This window comes from Myotis lucifugus, unplaced genomic scaffold (assembly GCF_000147115.1).
Source record: "Myotis lucifugus unplaced genomic scaffold, Myoluc2.0 scaffold_252, whole genome shotgun sequence".
NCBI classification, from domain to species: domain Eukaryota; kingdom Metazoa; phylum Chordata; class Mammalia; order Chiroptera; family Vespertilionidae; genus Myotis; species Myotis lucifugus.
The window spans coordinates 808,606-825,037 of NW_005871300.1; the positions used below are offsets into that span (position 1 = coordinate 808,606).

General features: G+C 33.3%; 1 protein-coding gene across 2 annotated transcripts in view; it reads right to left on the reverse strand.

Annotated features, from left to right (window-relative positions):
• Nucleotides 1–500: 500 nt before the first annotated feature.
• Nucleotides 501–16,432, reverse strand: part of LRFN5 (leucine rich repeat and fibronectin type III domain containing 5) — a 295,046-nt gene continuing 279,114 nt past the window's right edge. Inside the window, exons 4-6 of one of the 2 annotated variants that reach the window (XM_023762562.1) lie at nt 13,089–13,801; nt 5,630–5,673; nt 501–887 (exon numbers count right to left, since the gene is read on the reverse strand). In XM_023762562.1, coding sequence (XP_023618330.1) covers nt 870–887; nt 5,630–5,673; nt 13,089–13,801 — 775 coding nt within the window. In that variant the 3' untranslated portion in view covers nt 501–869. The remainder of the gene's footprint in view (nt 888–5,629; nt 5,674–13,088; nt 13,802–16,432) is intronic. The other variant, XM_023762563.1, reaches the window with a different exon arrangement.

Here is a 16,432-nt window from a genome sequence, read left to right on the forward strand (position 1 = left end):
TGACAGTATTAACATTGATTAGCCATCAAAGATATCTTACTACTATTTCTACTGGAGTAAATCAGATGTATGTTCGTTATTTTCTCTGGAATTGTGCAAAATTGGAGAAATGGACACTTAAAATGAAACATAAGGCCTAAAATTATTAAAACATCATCGGCCTAGCTCTCCAGAAAAGCAATGAATAATTTGTATTAATTACAATATGCCTACCTTAATGCTTTCTGAAGTTCCACTAGGAAAAGAGATCCCTCATCATTTTCTGTCTTACACTGAGGCATACAATGCCTGTAATGCTGTTTAAACAGCTGCACTGCTCTCCCGAGAAGTGGGTGGACTTCAGTCACAGAAGAAATACCTCCAGAATTATAAAACAATTTGTAATGCCTTAAGGTTTTTGCACTACATAAATGTAAAATAATATTATTAGTTCTTGCAATCATCATTTCACCATTCATACTTGAAGTGATATTTCCACAAATCAGGCAAAGTGCGAATTCTGTCATAGTAAAACATTTATTCGTTAAAGTGATATAGATTATTCAAGATTCTACAGTCTTAAATCATGGATGGCAATGTAACATGGATTGATACAGAACTCGATGCCCAATATAGGCTTATTTCTTTCCTTCTTTTTAAAAAAAATAATTGTGGACCAGAAGAAAAACAATTTGGTTTTAAAAGAGATGAACAGTGATCTGATGGAGCCAGTTGCACCGGCATCAGAAATTCTGCTTCAGCTCCTGTGGACAATTTCTTCTAGGACATCAGTTCAACAATTAGCTTTTGTGAATTGAAACTTTTTTTTGAATTTTATCCAGTAAAAATATCAGTGGCAACATTTTTTCAGGAGAGAGAAGTGGTGCTCTTCAGATTAACTCCAGCCTCTGAAATGAAAGGAAAAAATATAAAAGAAAAGAAACACATAGTTGATAAGATCATTGTGCTAGAAATCCAGAACTTACTGAACTGTCAGGACCCAGGCAGGAGTGCCTTGCTGTAATACAAGACACTCCTCTGAAAACAGCCTAGACATGCACATTAGCACTTAAGATATTGCTTGGTCATTCAAATTGGTGAATATATAAAATAATCTGATTTAAAAAAATCTAAATGCATTTAGCCTAAATCACTATGCAAGTCAAAGTCAAATTGTGAAATTGAATTTTCCCTTGCTTTGATGTTTCACATGTACATTCTCAAGATAAAAAAAACATAATGATTTTATTCATTAATGTGTAGCATCTAAGTTATAATAAATATTTATACTGTTTTTTAAAACATGAACATATTACATAAAATTTGTTCATTACATCTAAAACCTAAGTGATCTTTACCTTTTAAATATATTCTGCTGAGTTTAGTATAATATTTAGATTTTATAAAATTTAATTATAAATTTAATGATGGTAAAGACAATTATACATATTCAATAATTAGTTCCTCACCAACAGGACAAATACAATAAATGTGCAAACTGACAATAATTCACCAGCAAAGTTAATATGATTTTAAAAGAAATAATATAAAAACTATTTTTAAAATGAAAATTAATGTATCACATATAATATATACTTCTATAATAAATTTATAATTATAATAAACTATAAATATGTTTTTCTCTATGTTCTGAGAACTTAGTACTTAATACTACATTTAAGATTTGTCCAGAAAGTCTATGCTTGATCAAGATGGAAAGTAATTTTTGAGAACTATACAATTTCATACATATAAAATAAAATTAATTTTTCTTCTTCCCATTCAAAAACAACCACATATTTAGGGGTTATAAATATATGGCACAAATAAATCATGAAATATAGTTTCTTAGTTATCTACTAAATATTCTATATCAGAATGCTGATGTAGAACCTACTTGGATAACTTGGTGATAAAATTATTAAAGTATATTATGATTATTTAGATTACTTTATTTGATAAAGGCAGGCAAGGTACTGAAATATATTGAAGAAAATATATTTCAACCACTTGGTAATCTAAGTAAGTGTAATTAATATCGGAACAAACTAATTTTTAGAATTATTGAACAAAGAATTTACACAATGTTGGAGGATTATTAATAGATAAGAGATGTATATCCTTTTTGTAATTAATAATTACCCTGGAAATAACTGAAATATAGGTATCACTTATCATACTTTACCTGGAAGATTATTTTTAAAAATGCAAAAACACTAAATTACAATGGAATATATCTATAGTCCTCTCTGTTGGGTTTATAGCATAGCCTATCTTGATGAAATTAGATCTCAACAAGATTTTTTTGGAATACCTAATATGTTTCTTTTAATAGAAAAAATATATAATTCCATTATGCCAAAGTTAAAGTTTCAGAAAGTAGCTAAATATAAAAGAAAAATATAGTGGATAGCATAACTAGTTTGACTTTGTAAATAGTCAAAGTTTATTTTAATATCAAAAATTACAAGAGAATGAGAAAGAGATAAACAAAATAAATTATAATAATTTTGTCAAACTTTTACAAGAAGTAAAAATGATGAATGTGGGATAGATTCAGCGTGTTTCAGTAATGACCCTCACATCACAGTTAATGGGTATCATGCACAACATGGTGGATAATCTTATTAATAGTACAAAGAAAAGAGCAAATTAAAGCTACCTCAACATTAAGGGTTGGAAAAATGTCCTGATGTTGAATGGATTGTATGAAAATGCTTTTGCTGCCCTTACTCAAATATAATTAAGAGCTATGGCCCTGACTGGTTTGGCTCAGTGGCTGGAGCGTCGGCCTGCGGACTGAAAGGTCCCAGGTTCGATTCCAGTCAAGGGCATGTACCTTGGTTGCGGGTACATACCCAGTCAGGAGTGTGCAGGAGGCAGCTGATCGATGTTTCTCTCTCATTGATGTTTCTAACTCTCTATCCCTCTCCCATCCTCTCTGTAAAAAATCAATAAAATATATTTTTTTAAAAAAAGAGCTATGAAAGATTTTTATCTTACATAGCTCTAATATCTATAAAAGAATGAAATGGTTTCTAAAGGTCAGGACTGACACTAGGGTTTACTTTTTTCTGATTTTTCTGTAATGTTCAAATAAATATGTCAAAAGTATGCTTTAATTATTATAAAAATAGATGTTTTCTATATAAGGGCCTATATAGTATTCTTATTTTTAAAAATTAACTTGAAAAATTAACTTGAATGTTGGTCATTTTTCCTTGAGGGGTGAAAATAAAACCATTGGAGAGATATCTGGATCATATATAATACTTGCTGTGCTGCATTGCTCTGATTTCCTTTGTTTTCCTGTGTTTTCACATAGTTATTTAGATATTGCTGTTTATTTATAATCAAAATTACTTTTTATTCATTTATATATTACTAGAGACCCAGTGCACGAAATTCATGCACTGTACCTTCTCCCCTCTTTGTACCTTCCTATTAGAACTTGATGTTCTATTAGGGACTGTGGTATAATCAATTTAAAATTGTTGTCTTGGAAACATTTTTATATATTAAAAAAGGAACATGGGTTTATTGCTTACTTTTATTTTCTATTTACAGAAAGAGTGGACCAGCTGTGAGCACAGCTGGAATCTCTGCCAGCTCTCCTTCTCCCTTCATTCACACGCAGAAAGTCCTGCTGACATGTGAAAGGCCAGGAGATGACTCAGAGCACACAGGCCACGGTCTCCTCAAAAGGGCATCACTGTATGGTTGTGCTGACAGTTGTAGGGACTGCAGGCCTGCTACAGCAGAAACCACTGACCAAGTAGCAAGATTAATTATACTAAGGTCATATGGTGACTTAATTCTTGCTAGAATGTAGCAAGGAGTTGGGTAACAAGTGAATGATGTATTGCCACTAAATGTTGTTAAAACAATTCTTTGTGCTTGATTTTTTTTTTTTTTTTGCTAATGCTTATAGACAGCAAAAAGAATTAGACAACATGGAAGGAAAATTTTTATGACATGATGACATAGTCATTCATTTCATAAAATAAACTAAAAAGAGTCTTAACAAAATATTTTTTAAAAGGTGACATATTTCACATGTACTAGTACACATTCACTATGTAAACTTAATACAAAACACACATACCTACCAGTACACATGAATTTACTGCATGTGCAAATAAAGAATCACTGAAATATTATACCCCAGATTATTAGTGTCTTTGTCTAGGTGTTGGACTATGATGGATTTATATTTACTTTTTAATGATACTTTTTGAAGTTTATTTAATTAATACTAGTTACTTTAGTACAAAAATGTCATTATTATAAATCTTACTTATCATATTGGCAAACCCTGTGCTATCTCTGGTAGTACACAGACTTTAAATTCTTTAAGTTCAACTTATAAGAATGTAGTAAATACATAAATAAACCCAATAATATGCATGTCTGGGATTCAGACTGATTTCCTGCTTCCAAATCTTGATAGAACATTTAGCATCATTCTGGACCGTGCTTCTGATGGATTAACCATTTAGCTCCTTACACCTTTCAAACGATATCTTCACTTTCAGGACAGCTAGATGTCCAAAGTTACATGATAAATGAACTTTTTAAAATCAAACCAAAAAAGGAAGGAAAGAAGCCGGGGGAAAGAGGGAGACAGAGAAGAGAGGGGTTAAGATTGAGAAGGGGAAGGAGGTGGTGGTAACACAGTGCACCTTCAGGCGGGTCAGCTCAGTACACAAAACAGAACATAAAATATGTGGCAGACGCTGTGCTATTGATTGTTCCTAGTGAGCCATCTGCTCTTTTTTTTTTCCCAACACAGGAATGGAATCCTAAATTCAGTAAAGAAATGATGCATGAAAAACATTTTGTTTGATGTGGAGATGTAATTTTTTAGGAGTAACCTTCAATGATTGTCCAAGTTATTGCAAAATGTAAAAAACAAAACCAAGATCTTATTTTTATTACCAAGAAATAAATCAATGGCCTCTTTTAGAACTTTTAAAAGCAGGAGATTTTTCCTGTGCCAAACTTTAAGCAAATGGCTGATGATTCCAGCTGTTTGAACAGATTGCTAAAGTGCTATTCTGCTCTGGAAACACACTTTCTAATCCAATTAAAATGCAGGAATCAAATACTCATTTGAAACTTAAAAAAATAAAAGCACACCAAGAAGAGTAATTTGTTGCTGACAAAAGGATTCCATGAATATTTCATGGGTTGTCTTTTTCTCCATTTTAGAGCAGCTTCACTCATTTTAGATAAGAGAGAAACACTCCCGCTCCTCCACTTTAATGAAATGTAAAGTATCATCAACTCCTCTTCGGATGTGGATGTCAAGGATAGGACTGAACAGATTCTTATTAAGCCACTGTCTTCCCACTGGGAAATATTTTTAAATGCTCATTATATCATGCATGACTCCAGCCCTGACTCAGTCATATCAGTGTTCCCTTTATTCTTAGCGCATGAGTCAGAAATGTTCACTTAACCAGAAATATGTAAATTTAGGAATTGGAAATGCACTTAACTGAACTGAACTTCATTCTTTGCTGTTGACATTAAGTTGTAATTGAAATTTCAATAAGGTACATAAGCTGGCAAAACAAAAATTTAAGTTCATTTATAAAAGAATATACCCATTTAAAGAGCTGATGTATGAGACAGATAAGAATCTCACCTGTGTTTCCTGGACAATCTGGTCAACATTAGACAGCAAAGCATCTGGGAATAAAATTTTCAATATCAGGAACAATTCATTTTTGAGAAACAGACCCTAGAACACTTTTCACTGAAATCTTGATAAGATTCCTCTTAACAAAGATTTATCCACACTTTTTTTTTTAACTTACCAGTTCTTGGGTTAATTGCAATGGACTTTTATAATTCTCTATGGCTACTTCTTGATACATAATACTATAAAGGTAGAATTTTTAAGAATATTACTCTAGTTCCTAAAATGAGTAATTATCGATATGGAATGCACTTTTTCTGCAAGAACTCAATAAGAGGATAAGGCTTCTATTTATTTTCCCTGCTGAAAGTTAACATATCAACTACAGAGTGCATTTAATTAATATGAAAGATATGTCAAGGAAAAACAAAATCCAAAGGAGAAAATGTAATTTCACAATATTCACCATGCAGAGTTTAAAATAATCATTTGCAATATAAGCCATTATTCATTAACCCCACAAATAGCATGTTTTACCATGTACCCATTTATCCTTATATGAAACAGTAATGTTCTAAATACAAACATCCTGCCTTCAAATGTCTGTATGTATATACTAATTGGCTATAAATGTTTAATACCATTAAGTAGCCATGTATAGCACACATTTTATTTCTTTCCAAAATATCATTTAAAGCAATTACTTCTACTGGTCATTAAGAAGTGACACATGATAAAGAAAATTTAGGTATCTCAGGAAAGTCATTCTCAGGGTTCACAGGTCAGTGTGATGAGAATAGTACGAAATACTTTCTCACAAAACTCCAGCACAAACATCCATATAAATTTACAATGGCCTCTGGAGATTAATTTTTACAGCTCTAGATTATTGAAAGCAATATTAAGACATATCCACATTACACAGAAGAAAATGATTAGGAAATTGCATTATGGCAGAGCCAACATAGTATCCTATATAAAAAAAACTAATATGCAAATCAGCCGAACGGCTGAATGACAGGTCACTATGATGCGCACTGACCACCAGGAGGCAGACGCTCAACACAAGAGCTTCCCCCTAGTGGTCAGTGCACTCCCACAGGAACAATATCAGGAACAATTCATTTTTGAGAAACAGACCCTAAAACACTTTTCACTGAAATCTTGATAAGATTTCTCTTAACAAAGATTTATCCACACTTTTTTTTTTTACTTACCAGTTCTTGGATTAATTGCAATGGACTTTTATAATTCTCTATGGCTACTTCTTGATACATAATACTATAAAGGTAGAATTTTTAAGAATATTACTCTAGTTCCTAAAATGAGTAATTATCGATATGGAATGCACTTTTCCTGCAAGAACTTCAATAAGAGAATAAGGCCAGAAGCTAGGCTCATGGCTGATGAGTGCAGCAACAGTGGTGGGAGCCTCTTCCGCCTCTGCAGCAGCACTAAGGAGCAGTGAGCTGAGCAGTAAGGAGCAGTGAGGAGGCAGGCAGTAAGGAGAAAGGGGTCCCGGACTGCGAGAGGGATGTCCGCCTGCTTGCTTAGGACATCCCCTGAGGGCTCTTGGACTGCAAGAGGGCACAGGCTGGGCTGAGAGACTCCCTACCCAGTGCATGAATTTAGTGCACTGGGCCTCTAGTTTGTAATATTAGATAAAATTGCAAAGTTTTAACATTACCTTATCTAGGTAATTTCCTACTTAAATATGCACCCAGTAACAAACTGCTACTTCCTATGTCCCACTTCATATAGTACCACATTTTTAGGATAACTCAATTGCAATAATATGTTTATCATTCTTTCTATAGTGAGTGATCCCCTGTACTGATATAAGAAGGATAGTTTCTATTGCAAAACAACAACAACAACAACAAGCCAAGCACGCACACACAAAAAACAACCTAAAACAAAAAAACAAAAGACAAAACAGATTTTATTTATAATCCCAGCATTATTAATCTCGGATTAGAGGGAAATGATTGAGTAATCTGAGAGACTTGCCTGCTTCCAAATATTGATAGAACATTTATTTAGGTGTAAAATTCCAGTCATTAAATTTGGTTTATTTTCTCTTTTATCCATGAAATTTTAAAAATGAGATATTTCTTATCCATAACTGTAACTCAACTAACATTTAACTCACAAACATAATAAGATAAATTATTATTGTCATTATTATTATTATCATCATTAACTGAGGAAGAGAAGAAAACTATTCCTTTCTCATCTAATCCACCTCTATGTGAAGTCCTTTCCCCCAAACACTTCACACATAGGCACCTCCACATCCAGTTAAAGTAGAAATACTACTGGACTCTCCCTGAGACCCAAGAAAAGGCTTTGCAAGGAAAAGGGAGTAGATAGTCTTCGTTCTGTCTGATCTAACTGAACATTGCCTTTTTAGCATTATAGAATGCAATGGGAATTCGATCACACTGAGAAGAGAATGGGCTCATATCTGCAGTCTGTTGAAAAATGTTCCATTACCTTAGCAACTGTATGTACAATACGTTGTTTTATGTTTCTGGAATTTTGTTAGCTATTGGTATTTTAATGATTGTTTTTAAGTTTATTATTGTGAGTAAACAGGGGTGAAACACTAAAATTTAGGAAATGAAAGTCAATTGATGTCAATGTTGTGATAATAGTTCTATTATTTTTTTTAGCTTTATAAATGAAACATTTAGTTTTCCTTCATTATTAATACAAGCAAATAAACTAAATTAAAATTTAGTTTGCAAGTAAGAATTTTATGAGTGCTTAAAAATACAGTAGAAAATACTTGACAAAAAAAGATAAATGGAATATGTTTACCTTAAACAAATTCCTTAAATTCTTGTGGAGAAAATATGTATTATTCTGTAGTGGTCTTGTTATGTTTTTAGATGGTGTACAATAGTCCCACAACTTATATTCTAAATTTTTTTAGTAAAATATATATCTATAAAGCAGCTGTAATCAACTGCCTGAAAACATAAAATAGGTTATTGTGACCTCAAGTTTACTAACTACATTTAATGAAAAACAAAACAAAAACAGAAGAGAAAATAAATTGGCCACAATGAGGGTGTTAACAGTATCTAATTTAAATTATTGCATTTATTGTACTTCTCTATTAATCTATTTTAGATTTAAAATAAATAATATTGTCCAAAACAAATTTTGTTTTTTTTAGAATTTTGAGGCAACTTTTTAAAAAAATATGTATTTTATTGATTTTTTTACAGAAAAGGAGGGAGAGGGATAGAAGAGTTAGAAACATTGATGAGAGAGAAATGTTGATCAGCTGCCTTCTGCACACCCCCTATTGGGAATGCACCCACAACCAAGGTACATGCCCTTGACTGGAATCGAACCTGGGACCCTTCAGTCTGCAGACCAACGCTCTATCCACTGAGCCAAATCGGTTAGGGCTTGAGGCAACTTTTAATGCTTCATTATCCCTTTATGACACTCAGATATTATATTTGCTTTTTAAAAAGATCTACTTTCTACTTTAATAGGATTTTGACATTTTCAAATTGGAGACAATTATTCAAAATAAAAAACAGCAAAGAACATATATAATTTAAAATTCTTGAAGTAAATCACTGTAAATGTATTACTGTTAATATATTTTACTATTGAACAAGCTGAAATCATAGCGTAAAATGGCTAAAAATAAAAAAAAATTATGAACAAGGAACCAAAAACCATATATATAACCTATACATAGTCAACACCACCAAATAGCAAATCATATGTTTTGGGTCAAATACATACATACATACATACATACAAACAAACATACATGGCTGGTTAAATAAGGAATGCAAGAAATGACAAAGGAAAGCAGCAAGAAAGAGACAAAGAATTTCCTGCTGATAGTAATATAATATCTGAACCACAAATCTCTCCACTGTGCTCATTAACAAAAGATGTTATTACTGTACCTCCCTTACTTATCTATCCACTCATTCATGCACCAGAGTCATTATTGTGTTTCAGATTTTATACCAGGTACTTTTAATCAATCTCAACCTTCCCATAGATTTATTTTTTAGTTACTTTGCACTGAAACTACCATGAGCAACTTTTTTCCTTATACTTATAAGCAAACAGAAAAAAAAACCATTTGAACTTCTTGATAGGCCAATCTTTTGTTAATCTCTCAAAATACAAACATTTGGAAAGAAGGGAACACAGGACTTTTTATCACTTCTAAGAACAAGTGGTCAAGCCTTTGGTTAATACACCCTGAAAAGTCTTGAAAAAGTAATAAAAATTTAAATAAGTTCAATAGCATTAATAAAACAATAAATTTCACATGGCTAGATATTAAAGATTTCCAAATGTTTATGAGAAATAAAAATATTTAATTAAAGTTTTATTAGAAACATAAGCAGGAAATAGATTTAAAAACACACACACAGACAACTGGAAAATACAAAATACATGAATCAGTATATGCTAAGCTTCTGCCTATGTTGCCTATGATTTCAGAGCCAACTTGTTCACAATCTTAATAATGCCAGAAATTCCTTCTTTGGGGATTCATTTATTTAAGTCTCAAAAGCTTTTCTATATTCATGATTTTTAAATATTATGTAGGTAAAAACTGGAAAGGAATAAAATAATATACTTTTCTCAACCAGCACCGCCTAAGAATTAAGTAATTCATGGTACATGAAAATGTTTAGTTGGGGTTAGAGCATTATTACAGAAAGACAAATATCATATGATCTAATTTATATGTGTAATCTACAAAATAAAACAAAATGAAACCCAAGCTCATTGATACAGAGAATGGATTTGGTGGTTGTCGGAGTGGGGGGAGGGGGGGAGGGGTTTGGGAGGGGAGGGAGGGCAAAATGGATGAAGGAAGTCAAGAGGTACCAACTTCCAGCTATACTAGTAAATGAAATAAGTTGTGGGGATGTAATGCACAGCATGGTGAATATGGTTAATAACACTGTGTGTATATTTGAAAGCTGCTAAGATAGTGTATTTTAGATGTACTCATCACAAGAAAAAAGAATTCTGTAGTAACTCTGTGTGGTGATGGATGTTAGATTGTTGTGATGATAATTTCACAATATATACAGATATGGAATCATTATGTTAATACCTGAAACTAATATAATGTTGTATGTCAATTATACCACAATTTAAAAAAGAAAAGTGTGTGTATCAACATGAGTTAAAAATAAATAAAAATACTTAGTTGGTATTAGAGCATTATGACAAAAAATAGTGCTGAAAATACACATAGTGTTTTTGATTTTATAAACTACTACAACACGTGATCTTTTTTATTCTTCACAAGAACTATGCAGCTGACACATGCGTGCTGATTTGATTTCAGAAATTGTGAAAGGCAAATGTCAGAAGCAGGGCAGAGAAGGCACTTAGGAAACATCCAAGCCAATAAAAGCCCATTAGACAGTTATGTTCAAGACTGGCCTGGAAAGTAATCTCTAACTGCTTTCATCTTGCCCTCTTTTGAATGTCTTCACAATGAGTCGTGTGTGATAAGAAGTACTTCTGTAAAGTTAAAATTAACTGAAATTTTTATATATGCCTCTAACAGAAGGAAATTAAACTAATGATTGACATTCCTCAGCTGTGCTTTAAATGGTATTTCAAGTGACATGAGTTAATAAAGGCTTATTATATTATGATTAATTTTTTTCTGCAAGGTTCCCACATGAACCTTATTCTCAAAACAAAACCAAAAATGAAAAACCCTTAATGTTAACCCTCATTTACCAATCTATATATATAAAAGCCTAAGTAACCGGTTACCAGCCAACCATTCAACCGTCAGACCAGTAGCTATGACACAGTGAACAACAGGGGGAAGACGCTCAACACAGGAGCTGCGGAGCTGCGGTGACTTGGCAGCTGCAGTTCTCAGGTGACACACCCAGAACCAGAGAGAAAGGAACCTGATTCCAGGGTGCATCACCTGAGAACCACCCTCTTACAATCCAGGACCACTCAGGGAATGTCAGAGACCCAGTTTTGGCCTGTTCCCCAAAGGCTAGGCCTAGGGATCCCACCTGTGCATGAATTCATGCACTGGGCCTCTAGTCTTTAATAAGAGACCATCATGTTAGTGTATAATGTTGTAAGGTTTTCAAGAAGTTGATAGAAACATTTATCTGTAGACCTTGATTTCAGTGAATATAAAAAACATCACATTAACAAGAAGCAATATTATTGCCTGACTAAATTTAAATTCTTTTTTTTTAAGCAGTAAGATTTCTAATTACATTTCATCTCAGGTTTTTGTTAAAATAATAAGTGAATTTACTCTAAAAGTTAAACATTCAATTCAGAATCACAGTGCAGGAAGGAAAAATGAAGCCACTATCTGGTTAATGAGCGATGACTTTATATTGTTTATAAATGTGATAAGAAATTCATTTAAAGTTTTTTAAATTACCTGGTAATAAAAATAAACATCCCTCTGATAAAGGCAGTCTTGTGTTTTTGTCCCCCTTTTTAACTTACATCGAGAAAAATATAAAACTCATTCATTTAGCAAATGTGTATTAAATGTAATGAAAACACTTTCATCTGTCCAGGTAGATGCATATAAAATTGTGGCATGTAATTTAAAATTGAACTGTATATTTTTATAAATGCAAAATCAATTGCATTTTTTTCTGCTTCCCACTGAAAAAGTATGTCCTGGATGAAAAATATCATAGAACCATTAAGGCATCAGAACCAAAAATGTTTTTCAGAAGGGTACTTATTTTAACACTTGTCTAGATATACTTATTTAATATTTTATTTTAAATAACGTAACAACACAAAGTTGTTCTCTACAATATTTGTCTAAAAACAAACATTATTGTTATTGAGAGAAATAGGCAATATATTCACTGGAAAATACCAATTATTCATAGGTGGTCCTTTTAAGACTGGAGGAGAAATATCATTAGTTATGCAAGACTTTAGTTTTCCTATGACAACTTTCATTTTGTGATTTGCTATTGCAGAACCTAGAAGCCAGTTCTTTTTGGGAAAGGCACTGCTACTATGTCATGCTTTTTTCCTAATATATATATATGATTAGGATATATATATATATATATATATATATATATATATATCCTAGAAGGTTTCTTCACCTTGGTTCTATTAAGCCATGTGTCAGAGAAACAGGACTGAAATTTCAAATTCCAACTTCCTATGTGAGTTCTCAAAATAATTTTTTCATTAAAAAAAAACGCAACAGGTTACACAGTGCTTTCCAATATACACTCAGGATTTGAAAGAGTTGTTCTTCCACTATACCCATCAGAAGTGTTGGGCTGAATTAACATCACATTCATAGACATGCTTCTTTTAGAGAATAGTTCACATGCGTTCGGTGAATTAATACAATAGTATTCCTTTAATTCTCCATTCAGGGAGTCCCTGTGCCTTGCCCTGGACCTCTCAGTGGGCAAAGTGAGAAACTTACTTGGCTTTGAATGTGCTCTTTTAGACGTGGGCCCCTCTGTGACAGAATCAGGAGGTCGATGAGCTAACTGCAATGCAGTTGAGTTGTTCCTGTTAGTGTTTTGGGACTCAACATTTGTGACAGCTTCATTCTGTGGTTCGGTACCTGGCTTTGTGCCTGTCTTTCTTTTCTGCTTTTGGGACACAGAAGTGCTTGAAGTCCAGGTAGGAGGCAAAGCAGAGGTAGTGGTAGAGGAGTCCTGACTTGAACAAACTTCTGAAGATTGTATCCCACTGTCACTGGCAACTTTACAACATGGAGCATTCTCTTCATGCCCCACAGCTTGCTTGGACATGGACTGGGGCAGCGTTACACTGCAGCCTTGCATCTGAGCCCCATTCGTTTGCGAGTAGACATTGCTGACCTTGGTGACCTTGTGTTGGCCGTTGTTGTTACAAACCTTATACCGGATCATTAGAATGATGATGAAAACCAGCACGGATGCTACAATTATCCCACCAATAATAATAATCATGGTGCCTCCCAGAAACTGGGACTGCATGAAGTGGCACCGCACGTAATCCTGTTCCGTAGTAAACTGGATGCAACCCACGACTCTTGTGGCAGTGAGGGAAGTGATGCCATCGTCATATATCGCCAAGACACACAAGTCATACATAGTTCCAGCAGCCAGGTTATTGACAAGAAAAGTTTTGCTCGTAGGAGGTATCATTCTGAGGGACAATGGAATTTGTGTTAATATTGAAAAGAAAAACATATATACACACAGAGTCATTATGACTTCAGCTCTGTTTCATTTCAGTGCTCATTAAGATAAGCCCAATAATAACAGACATGAAATATGGGGAAATGATCTAATCTTATCCCAGTTAAAATGGCTAAAAGTTAATGTTGTATTCTGCACCATGTCTTTGAAGAGCTTATCAATGACATTGCTTGGCAAAGCAGAAGTCCAAATAAAAGCCACTGCTGAGAAATAACTTATGACAAATTGCTTTTGAAAGGTGTGACTGTGACATTATCAGACTGCTAAGCAAATCCATTTAGCACTTACAACACCTCTGTGACTAAAAGCCAATTTGAAGGAAGGGAAAACACTGACAATCACATTAGAAACCAGAATGGAAATGCATTTTGAAGTGTTTATTTTCCAAATCAGTTAAAAGCTGCTATGGAATGGCACCCAGTAAAACCATCTTTAATAACTAAGATCATTACCAACATTAAAATATTTTTAGAAATCTCACCCATCTCTTAATCCTTCAACACTTGGTTCCCTGTATGTTTTTATCTGAATATGAGGTTGATGAAAATGTATGAGTGATATCCTATAAACATGAACAGGGCAAGGCTTTTTACCAGAGAGCATCAATCCCTTGACCTCTCCATTATGGGATGATGGAGTTACTTTCAAAACAGTTTCTAAAATTTGATGAGTCTATAGATATCTCTGAATCCATTGCATTACAAAAGTCTTCTGTGGAAGACTTTTCCACTAACCCAGTAGTAACTTACACTATGACCAAAACTTACATTTAATGTGGGGGGAAAAAAAAGCTTACAACTCTATCTTTTCCTAAAAGAGAATTTTGGAAAAACTTGGCAATACCAACATGTTATACAACCTAAACAATGCTGTCTAACTGTACCAGGAAACTCTTAGGCCAGAGTATGAATTTGTAATTGAAATCATCACCATTTAGTGATTGCTAATAAATAACAGGCATTACTAAGCATTTTATATACATTATAATTTAATTTTTACAATGACTGTATGAGGTAGGCATTATCACAATTTTACACATAATAAACATTTGGGACCGGATTTCAAGCCATTTCCTTAAATAGAACTTAATTGTCATGGCAGGGTTAAAATCTTGGAATTTAGAAAATAGAAACTAACCTATTTCACAGAGTTAATGTTTAAAACATATAGAATGTGTAGTAGCTACAGGAAGGTAAGGGGATAGAGGTGGATGCTTGTCTTTACTGTGGGTTAAATAACTCATAGCTCAGGTGAAGAGCTGAGTATAACAAAGACCCAAACTACAGTGGGGCCTTGACTTATGAGTTTAATTCGTTCCGAGACTGAGCTCATTAAGGAGCTCGTTAAGGAGCTCGTTAACTCAAATTACTCTATCAACTCGGCCGAGGGACAGCTGGTATCTCAAAAAACTCGTTAGTCGGGACACTCGTAAGTCAAGGCCCCACTGTACTTTCTATTAACATACATGAACCATAGTCTGTATCCCATAAATTTAGCAATAAGAGAAAATTAGAAACCATTTACTCTAATCTCTTCCTTTTAAAGAAGAGGAAATGAAAACTCAGCCAGGGAGAACCTTGCCCAGGATTGATCACATGGCTAGCTGGGCTAGTTTTGTTTTTCCTACCAGCTTATGCTCACTTTAAAAAACTTATCTCATTTCCATACATGAGTGAAAACCAAATTATCTTCAAGAATTCACATAGGTATAAAAGAACTGAGTTGATCTGATTTCACAAAAGATATATTTCAAAGCCATGATTTTGCATCATTTCCCAGGATTAATAAAAATCTATCATGAGTGAAATTATATGAAGGGATAAAAAGATATATTTCCAACTGAAAATTGGACAAGATGTGACTATAAATCAATGAGGCTGAACTTTAGAAAAACATACCAGAAATTCTTTAGTCAGATGCAAATTCTCTCCATCAATGTCCTTACAGGAGATTAAATATGTATCTTCAGTGATACTCTCACTGCTCAAAATATTTATAAAGTTTCCCTTTGGAACTGTCTTAAGAACCAGTGTATATGAGACAACACACACACATACACATAAGTCAATCACTCAAAATATCAGTCTCATTATTTTATAGTTACATCCTATTTTTGACCAAAAATGGCAATACCCATCTTGATCACCCACCTTATTCATAAGACTTGGCTCCAAATGGCTTTTGCTTGTTTCCAAAATTCAAATTCACCCTCAAAAGACGATGATTTGCCACCACTGAGGATATTCAAAATAGTATGACGAAGGTTCTAAAGATAATTCCAAAAGTGCTTTGAGCAATGGCAGCATCATTGGGATAATGGTATAGCCTCCCAACATGACTTCCTTGAAGGAAAGAACACTCATATGGATATGTAAGTTCTGGTATGTTTTTGACTTTTTAAAATAAATCAATCTTGTTCTCTGATAGTCACATCTCTTAGAGGAGGGGGAAAAAGTAAGCATAATATTAGATATAAATTTGAACTCTCTAAAAATAACACCATTCAAAATAGTTTTCCACATGAATTCATCTTTCACAAGCCTCACATTTTAAGCCTTACACTTAAAAATGAAGTAAT